General features: G+C 31.2%; 1 protein-coding gene across 1 annotated transcript in view; it reads left to right on the top strand.

The window, feature by feature from the left end:
• The first annotated feature begins 2,477 nt into the window (after window positions 1-2,477).
• Window positions 2,478-10,456, top strand: part of LOC106476219 (integrator complex subunit 7-like) — an 11,103-nt gene continuing 3,124 nt past the window's right edge. Inside the window, exons 1-6 of the mRNA XM_022380148.1 lie at window positions 2,478-2,703; window positions 3,191-3,336; window positions 3,571-3,700; window positions 4,002-4,148; window positions 6,980-7,117; window positions 9,349-9,478. Coding sequence (XP_022235856.1) covers window positions 3,240-3,336; window positions 3,571-3,700; window positions 4,002-4,148; window positions 6,980-7,117; window positions 9,349-9,478 — 642 coding nt within the window. The 5' untranslated portion in view covers window positions 2,478-2,703; window positions 3,191-3,239. The remainder of the gene's footprint in view (window positions 2,704-3,190; window positions 3,337-3,570; window positions 3,701-4,001; window positions 4,149-6,979; window positions 7,118-9,348; window positions 9,479-10,456) is intronic.

Here is a 10,456-nt window from a genome sequence, read left to right as displayed (position 1 = left end):
TTTCCTCTAACAACTGTTGTAATTTCTCTTCTCGTTCTTCATGTTTCTTTTCTTTTTCCTCTAACAACTGTTGTAATTTCTCTTCTCGTTCTTCTTGTTCTTCTTGTTTATTTTATCGCTCTTCTTGTTTCTTTTGCTGTTCTTGTATTGCTGCCATCAAGTCTGCTATGCTGTAGTTTGATTTGCCGCTTCTCGTTTCCATTTTTTGTCCCACTTTCTGACACCAATTTGTTATGTCTCCGTTTGTTGATTGATTTCCCGTAAATTCGTTCCGACGAAACTTTAGCGACACAAGTCCTTACTTAATAAAACTGGTTTATTCTTTCCGAATATAACTTTACGATACACTTAATTTCAACAATCGCGCTAAAACAAACGCTATAACAGCGAACGTGCTCAACTTCAATAATACTCTCTGACTGCAGATCAATTACTCACTGTCTACATACATTATCACGTTGTGAGCGTCTTATATATATACCAGTATATATTCCCGAAGGTTCGAGAGGTGGCGTGACACTAGTCACGTGACCTCGCTGACGCAACAATATACAAGACTACACTATATCTAGAAGAATCACGAGATTTAAGGAAAAGACGTGAATGTTCGAGAATGACGTGGCGTGATACTAATCACGTGACCTTGATGTCGTAACAATACGTACTACAACGTTCATTACTGGAGCTCATACAAATGTAGACTCGTTTCTTTATTAGATCGCGTAAAGAGGGATCCTATCCTTTCCAAGGGGATATTCAGAAACTTGTACAAGTTGGTATGAGTTAGTGGTTATGTCTCTTTAAATATGTGTACTAGGATATTCACTTAGATAACCTAAGAATTATTGAGCTCAACATGATAGAATCCTGATCTACTTGAAAGTGTTGTATTTCATTACTTTTTATTCTATCCTTGTCCTTCGCAGAATAGAAGATGGGCAGTGTCGTCCAAGATCATTACCATAATTCTTATTCATTGTGACATAAATAAAACTAATATAGAATTACCTTCATCATATTAATTCAGTACGCACTATAACGGTTGTCTCAACGACAAGCCCTGGTATTAAAATAAGGCCTTGTTTACACTGGATATAGTTGACATATTATTATATATTATTGTTTAATTTCACTAAAAAGTTGTTTTTAATAATTACTACTGTAGTCTTCTCCTGTTGATGCTATGGTCGTTTGACTTGCTACAGGATCAAGAAGACTAGGTTGCTGGTTCACCAGTTCTTCTGAATAATGAGGAAGTTAATAGAAAATATAATGCAATAGCAATTAATAAATAAATAAATAACATAATGTTAAAATCATAACATTTCCAGAACTTGGTATATTGTATAAACTTATAACTACTTATATGTCATCAGTGTTTATACAACTATTCTGTCACATTGTTCTTAGTAACTGGGCTACAGTTTAGGAAACAATGTGACATATTCATTTAGAGTTAAGGTAGATGTATTTGGTTAACGAATGAATAAAGAGCTGTTTAAATTTCAGATCTGAATTATAAAACGAAAGGCTTAAGGTTGTGTTGCAAATTGCAATATACTGCTGAACGCGTTCCATACTTTCATCTGTGGGAGCATTGTAACCGTGACAATCCATTCTGCTAATCGGTATGACTATCTTTGGGCAGCCAAGGTGGACCGATAGGTCCCTTGGTATTCCTAAACATTATGTTATGTTATTATAGAGCCCTTCCTCCTGCTGAAAGGGCATGTTCGGTGACGGGATTCGAACCCACGACCCGCAAGTTGCAAGTCGAATACCCTCATTAAGACTGTATAAAATATCGAACATAGTGTAATGTTCCATTAACCAAATACTGTTACAAGTTTCATAATGCATCACAAGATAAATTAATGTAATTTTAGACATGATAAGGTTTTATGTTATATTTAATTTAACATACTAATTTTAAATATTATATATATATATATATATAATATTACTAATATTGGAGTAGAGGTCGCATGTATATTATTACTCACATTCAACTTTCAAGCCAAGTTGGGTTTACTTATTTACTGGATATACGAAACTGTAGTGCAGGTAGTATAAATAAATAAAATTAATATCAAGTAATGTCACTGCTCATAGTCTTTTATTTTAGGTTTTGTTGTAATTTCTAACAAATTATAAATTAATTGCGGGTTGATATTTTAAACTGGAAGTAAGCGTAATAGTAATAATAAATATCAGTATTAAGTTATTAACTATTAGTATTAGACTAATGGTAATAATACTGACAGTATTACATAATATAATTTATACTAAGCCGAAGCAGTAACCTGTTGTATTACTTGAAAATGTAATACTCAAAGTAAAATTTTGAGGCCTTTTTGAGATACTTTTGTAGTGGTTATGCGCAACATTAACTTGAAAAGTTAAATTGATAGTGATACCACTGGCGTATAAAGGAATTTGAAAGGGGGGGGGGGGGAGAGCAAGACTTAATATTCATATTTGCATATAATTTCGATTTATTTTTATAATATTTAAACTTTATTATTTCCCTTACAATGGTTAAACGAGTGTTAAAACATGCCACTTTATTGACCTCACTCAGCTATTGCCACTACAGTGAAGTTGGAATTGTTGAAACCATGAATAGGATTTTAACTTTGAGTGAGTTAGATGTAAGTTAAAGCTAAAGAACACAAAACTTCAAAAATTTACATAGCGAAATTAGTAAGTGTAGGGAAAACTGGTGAAAAATAAAATACAAGCCAACGGGGACCAGTGAGTGATACTGATAGGCCTCTGATTAGCTAATGAACAGTCATTTTTGTGAAACGTTTAGAAAGACCATATACTAGGCTCAGTCGTATGTTGTAATCTACAGTTTATTAAGAGGTGTTGTTAGCTTTATTGCTGGCATTGTCATGGTCAAAGTCCATAAGAATTTTAAAGTTAAAATATACTTTATTTCATATCCCTAATTCTTCATGTTTTAAATTAAATGCAGGAAAATATGTGGGTGAATGAGATTTGAAGAAGTGATTATTAATTTTTAGAAACTCGAACCAGTGTAATATATTTCTGTATAATACACAACTTGTGTAATGAAACTTTCATTGAAAGCTAATGATTAAGAAACTGATTTTTTCAGACACAAGACCCTTTTTTTGGTTGTTTTAAGCTTCTATTAATAGCACATTGTATAATCTGATGACAGGGGTATACTATAAACTGAAGGATTATCAACTGTGTTCTGTTACCAAAGTATGACTGCTATTACATCAAGACCATCTGCATTTGGAGAAAATGGTCTGTCAGAACCTGATCAAGATGCAAACTCTACACTTACTGAACTAGACAAAGGTAAATCTTATGAAGACTAATCCTTAATGAACATTGGACTTGTCACTTAGAATATTTGGTATTACAATTAGTAAAAGTTGTAGAACGAACAATGTGTGTATTTGTGTTTTTGGTAATATTAACAAACATTTTGCCTTTGCATATTAAGTATTTTGGTAAAATCATTTTTCTTATAGTTATATGTAATATTATACTTTAGAAAAAGCTAAAAATTATTATTATTTTTTTTAAAAGGACTAAGATCAGGAAAAATTGGAGAGCAGTGTGAAGCCATTGTTCGTTTTCCAAGACTTTTTGAAAAATATCCTTTCCCAATTCTCATCAATTCAGCATGTTTAAAATTAGGAGAAGTATTTCGAGTTGGGTGAGTTTAAGTGTGTAAGGCACACACACACACAAGTTTAGAAAAGTGAGACTGACTTTTTCCATTATACCGTATCTAATCAAGCAAAATTAACATGAACGTTCTTATTTAGTTACAAGTTAAAAAAAGATTTAACAGATCTACTCAGAAATTGCATAAAGCAAATTTTAAAAAATGGCAGAGAAAAGTGTGTAGTTCTAAAAGCAAATTTATTAAGTGTATTTTATATAAGTATTAACATACTAAATACACAGTTTAAAAATATGTTGCTTTGACAATAATTTTTCCATTGCCTTTGTAGGACAAATTTTCTTCGAGTGTTAGTATTGAAGGTAATGCAGCAGAGTGAAAAGCACTTGGATAAGATTCTTAATGTGGATGAATTTGTTCGAAGGATCTATTGTGTCATCTATAGCAATGATCCTATGGCTCGGGCATTAACATTGAGGTTTGTTGGATTGATACTGTGCATACATATGTCATGCATAATATTTATTGTAGTTCATAATTGAATAGTGGTGGTTTTTTTTAGTATGGTATCTGTTAACTGTAAAAATATATTCAGCATGTAAAGTTTATCTTGATTAAGTGTTGTGCACGTTTAAAGCTGTATCCTAGAAAGAACCAGTAGTGCAGTCAATGGTAAAGTTGTCATTCATAAATTGTCCAGAAATTTGAACATTTCAGAGAATAATACAACAAATCTGCCAGATTATGTATCGTGATGCATTAGCTTTACAAAAAGAATAGTAATATATAATGTATCCTTCTTTGCTGTTGTGAATAATACATTTTGTTCTTATGTTAAGTAGAGGGAGGTGGATGATAAAAATTGATAAATAGCATTATGTTGCAAGTGAAAACAAAATATAGTTGTGTCATTGAATAGAATAAAAACGAAGTAGAAATGTACCCAGGAAGTGAAGGAAAGATAACATGTTTCATTAGAATTGTTGTAAGCATATGTTATTCCTTTGGAATTCTGAACATTTCTATTATCTCACTTACATTACATGCATGACATTACTGTTTTAGGGATAGCACACCAGTATGCTAAACTAAATCATGGTTATTTTTTACCATTTTTATGATATAAATAGAATATTATTCTAGATGTACTTGAACAGGGTTCCCAAAAGTGTACTTTTTAAGAGTAAATAAAACCAAAATTAAGAGTAACAAATATTTTTATTTTTTGCTTTTGAAGTTCATACGTTATACTGTGTTGTAGCCTACAGAATGCATAACTCTTTTTTTCATAGATTTATCTTCCTTATGTGCAAAATTTCAGTGAAAAACTCAAACACATAGCCAAGAATTTCAACATAGAAATCTTAAAAAACAATAAGATCTATTATAGTGAAAATCAAACAAAAACGTCATCTATGAAAATCCATGTTCCTGCAATGAAACATACATCGGAGAAATGGGAAGAAGACTCGGGACAAGAATAAAAGAATGTAAAGACAGCACAAGATTTATGAAAATACAAAATTCAGCCATTGCAGAACACACCATGTCAAGTGAACACAAAATAAACTGGGAAAAAACTAGAATCATCAACACAGAAAAATTTTTGAAAACAAGAAAATTAAAGAATCTTTCTACATTAACGCAAATAAGCATTCACTAAACAGAGATTCAGGATTAGAGATGAGAAATCTATGGCTACCATTGGTTGAAACCACATGCAATCTTTCCACCAATCAGAACCAGGGATAAACAAATTAATCATAATACATCCTACACAATCCACTTGGATACTATAAAGACCTGCAACATCTTACACACACTGACCTGAAGACTTTTGAAATGTCGTCCTCTACACTTGTGTTTTTTACAACAGGCAGTTGCCATCCTTTACGGTATACTCGTGCATAATTCTTTTCATGATTTATGGCATGCACATATTTTACTGATTGCAATGTTAAGCATCCCTTATGTAACGTCATATATTGTGGTGTGAGTGGTTAAAACAGGTGACCTTTGGCCCCTTTCTGGAATATAACAACTAACTACACCAATATAGTTCTACATAGGGCATCATACCGTGAAATTCACAATAATCTTTCCAAAGTCACTAAGTTAGTTACAGTATTCATTGAATGCAGATAAATGAAAAGCATTGTGTGACAATATAAGTTTTTGTTTATGTATAAAATTTTCAGAAAAAATATATAAATTTTGAGGATTGAACAACTCATGTTAGTATTCTTCTGTTTTACACAACATGTACAGTTTAAGGATATAGGAATTTCAAATCTTGCTCCAAGTAGTAAAAGTTGATTAGGCAGATTGCTACAAAATTTGAAAAGTCAGCTTAGACCCTGAGTGTAGTTAATGTATCATTTCATTCTGGTTGTCAGTGATGTAGATACAAATTTTATTGTATTCATAAAGCTATGTTGCTCTTCCTTCAACAATGAAAAAAAAATAATCCTAGTATAAGGATGAAATTCTAAAAAAAAAAAAGTAAAGGTTCTTATCTAGGTAAAGAGGACCTGTTTTTGAAAAAGAAAAAAAATCTACATGTAAACATAAAAAACGACAGTTTGAGTGTCAAGGAATAAATGCTTTCTGATGGAACAGTGGAATGCAGGAGCATCTGAAAAAGCAGATCAAATAAGTGCCAGTACTAGTACCACCTTAACAAATAAGTTCCGATACTCAATACCTGTGAGTACCAGCAGAATTTCACCCCTGTCATAGTATATGTGCACAGTTTATACTTGAATTTAGTTATTTACCTTAGCAACTTAGTTCTAATGCCTTTTTTACAGTTTTTTGCTATCTTTACTAAACATGCTTTGCTTAATTGATTATCATGAACATTGTTGTTATACATAACAATCCCATTTTTTATATGTTGATAATAAAAAAAAGTCAAAGATATTCATTCAAGTCATAAAATAAGTTTCTTTCTTCGTAATAGCATTAGTACATCCTACCTTTTGTGTTATGATAAAAATATTTCTTAGTTCTGATTTTATCTTTAGTAAATCTGCATGCCTTAAACTATACATATTAATATAGTTATTATAAACAAACTTTATTATAAGATAGAACTTGGGTAGTCTATATCTTTTGTGATTGTATTCGTGCAGCTTTTCTGTAAAACATTCATTAGATGGCTTAGCATGCACATAATTTAGTACAAAATCAACCTGTGAGTGAAGTTCTCTCTCTCTTTATTTTCCACTGTCAGTTTCTTCGAAAAAATTACAAGTGAGATAATTAAGCATTTTTTGGTCATAAAGATAATTTTTTGCATTAATCTAGGACCCTTGGAAGTATAGCAGCCATTGTTGCAGAAAGGAAGAATGTTCATCACAGCATCCGAACCAGTTTAGATTCACATGACCTTGTGGAGCTGGAAGCAGCTATATATGCAGCTGGTTGTTTAGCTGCTCAGTCCAAGTATGTATAAATTTATTTATGAGACTTTCAGTTGCAAATTTTTATTTGGTAACAGCATTTCTATTAACTTATAAATGCCAGTCAAAGACTGTTTCAAAACCTATTTGATCAGCAGAGACAGAAAACATCAGTCAGTCTGACTGGCTGCAAAACCTCTGTGAGTGGCATCTGTCTTAACACATGCATATTAAGTCAGTTTTAATTTCAAAAAGTAGTAGTAGAGACAATTCTCATTTTCATTTTTCTGGGTGACGTGATACTTTTGAGTTTTGATTTCTATATTTCAGAATTTTCTAACATGAAAAATAGGTTGATGTAATTTCCAACCAGTTAGAAACACAAACTACAGATATAATTATAACCATAAAATCTAAAATTTGAACCTCCTACCTTCTTGATTTACTGAGATATAGATAAATTCTATTATTTTTACGACTTTTGAGATTGTTTGTTAATCAACTTTACATGGTTGATGGACATATTTGTAACCAATGGAAAGAGAAGATTATCCTCTATATAAATTCTATAGGTCATTGTTTAGTTTTAGGGTCATAGACCGTTAGTCAACAGATGTGCCTGATAATTGGTGATCATATTATAGTGCTCTGAACACTAAAGGAATTTTTTAAATCTATTTATAACTGACCTAGAAATATATATATATAAATTATAGTGACTGATATATTTTTCGTGTACTAAAATGCATATTTGAAAGATCTATGATTTCTTTTTTGGACATCCAAATTTGTGAGACTCAAGAACTCTTACAGAAGTATGTCTAAAATTTTTACTGGAGTGCAAAAGAGGAAACAACTAATAAGCTAATGTTGTGTACTTTTTACAAAGAGATTACAGCTCCAGTGGGTACAAAGAACAACAATAAAACCATTAAATTAATAGGAACACAGATATGAAAAACTTTTCATGTTCATTTAGGAGGTTCTAGAGGTTTTGTAAATTAAATACAAAAATTTTAAGATGAAAGAAAGTATTTTCATACTTAGAATGAAAATCACCCTTCACTCAGTAATAGCATCACAAGTTCACTGAGAAATCTTTAGTGAAAATACTTAATTAACAAATCAGATTTTTTGTGTACAGCAGACTTGTAAGGTTTGATAAAAGCTTGACAATTTTGAGAAGACATGTAGTAAATTCAGAATTATATTAAGCATTATGTTTAACTTCACAGTTACAGGAGCAGTCAATCTTACCGAGTCCATGAACATTGCTATATTCAAGGCTTTTTTCTATATGTAATTTTTTCATTGGTTTATTGAGAGTGAACTGGTTTTAAGCAATGACTGTGTGTTGACGGGTAAAAAAATTAGTAAACAGTGGATTTTCACTGCAAAAAAAAAGGCTGTGATAACAAGTGTTAAAGTGTGGAATCTTACACTGTGCAATAGAGGTGGGAATTAGTGCAAGTTGGTAATTTCTTAGTTATTAGGCACATTTATTGATTACATTCAACTTATACTTGGCTAGTTGGAATAATTAGAAATAAGAATAACTTAAAATACTTATTTCATATATTTGATTATTTTTGTGAGCTGTGACGTTAATCAACTAAGTTGAATAATGCTGAATTAATCAAAAATGATAATGAGAAATCATAATGATGGTATTTCAATTACTTGGATAGTTGAAATAATCAAAAACAGTAATAATCAGAAACACTAATTTCATTTAGTTGATTGTTATCATGATATTTAAGCAATTTTGATTAATTGATTGTTTTACCTGACACTAATTGATGTAATCGATGCTCGTAGGTGATCGAGTTAATTGCCAGGTCCTACTGTGCATCTAACTATTAAGAAATTTTAGTTTATTGGTAATTTCTGTGAACAGTTTTATTTGTATAAAATCAAAGGTTTTAGTTTTTAACAAAATAATAAAAATGATGGATCTCTCACTATATTGTGAAATATTCCATTTTGTAATGTTTCTGGTCCCAAACATAAGAGTTGTTACATATGAAAGCCAGATTTGATTTGTGCTTTAATCAGCTATTTTCTGCTTACTAGTTAGTTTAAGAAACAATATATATAGAACTTGCTAGCTTTCTGAGTTTATGTAGTCATAATTTACTTTCAAGCAGGCTTTTTATTCACACAGTCAATGTGCATTTATAGATTTATAAACATCTAGGTTAGCTTTTCAGTGAATTGCTATATATTGCTAATATATATATATATATATATATATTTTTTTTTTAACTGATAAAGGACTTTTGCTTCGAACATCTGTACAAAAATTGGAGAAATGATTCAAGGACTTGCTACTCCCGTTAATGTAAAGTTAAAATTGTTAGCAGTTTTTCAGAATATGCACCAAGATGGTCAGACTGCTGCCATAGTAAGTTTATTTTTGTTTTTCTCTTCTTTAGTAAGTGAACATTTCTTAACTTATCTGATTTTTTGCTGATTATATTTGTTGATTTTATTCACTCTAACAGACTTTAAAGAAGTGAATTTAAGAAAGTTAAACTTAGATATTTGAGAATATAAGTTATATTCTGAGAATATTAAAAGAGCCATACAAAAAAAAATAACTGTATGCTCTTTAAAGTTAAAAATTGGCCTAATGAAATTCTTATCTTTCAAATAGATTTAATACAAATGAAAATTCAGTAATGCAGGCCAGAAATTAGTTGTCCATTTTTATTTTTTGCTAGAAGCACACTTTTTTATGGCTATTATGAATGGATTAGAAAAAAAAAGAGAGTAGAAAGATCATTAAAATTATTTCCTCAATTTGACAGACAGTTTTGGGAAAGTGTTCTTGTAGTTTCACCTTTTACTATATTTTTGGAGGAAATTTAATCCAAAATATAATATTGTTAAAGGTAAAACAAGTCTCTTAATTGCTTCATGTATTTCCACAAATTCCCTAATCTTCATGTGTTAACTATACTGTTTTCCATGCTTTTTGGCTTCTAAGTGCTTCCGCAGTGAAAGGTACAGGTTTAGAAAAGAACTGAGAAGAAAAAAAGAATAACTAGTACTACTACATTATTTTAAGACAAATTACATCACATTAGCTGAAGGCAATAATATTGCTGTTCTCTAAAGTTTTGAATTTATCTAATATAGGGCCCGGCATGGCCATGTGGTTAGGGAGCTCGACTCACAATCTACGGGTCGCGGGTTCGAATCCCCGTCACACCAAACATGCTCACCCTTTCATCCGTGGGGGTATCATAATGTGACGGTCAATCCCACTATTTATTGGTAAAAGAGTAGCCCAAGAGTTTGCGGAGGGTGGTGATGACTAGCTGCTTTCCCTCTAGTCTTACGCTGCTAAATTAGGGACGGCTAGCGCAGATAGCCCTTG

Source organism: Limulus polyphemus, unplaced genomic scaffold (genome assembly GCF_000517525.1).
Source record: "Limulus polyphemus unplaced genomic scaffold, Limulus_polyphemus-2.1.2 Scaffold10078, whole genome shotgun sequence".
NCBI classification, from domain to species: Eukaryota; Metazoa; Arthropoda; class Merostomata; order Xiphosura; family Limulidae; genus Limulus; species Limulus polyphemus.
The sequence above is the reverse complement of the archived record's forward strand: the minus strand, read 5'-3'. Positions and strand labels throughout refer to the sequence as shown.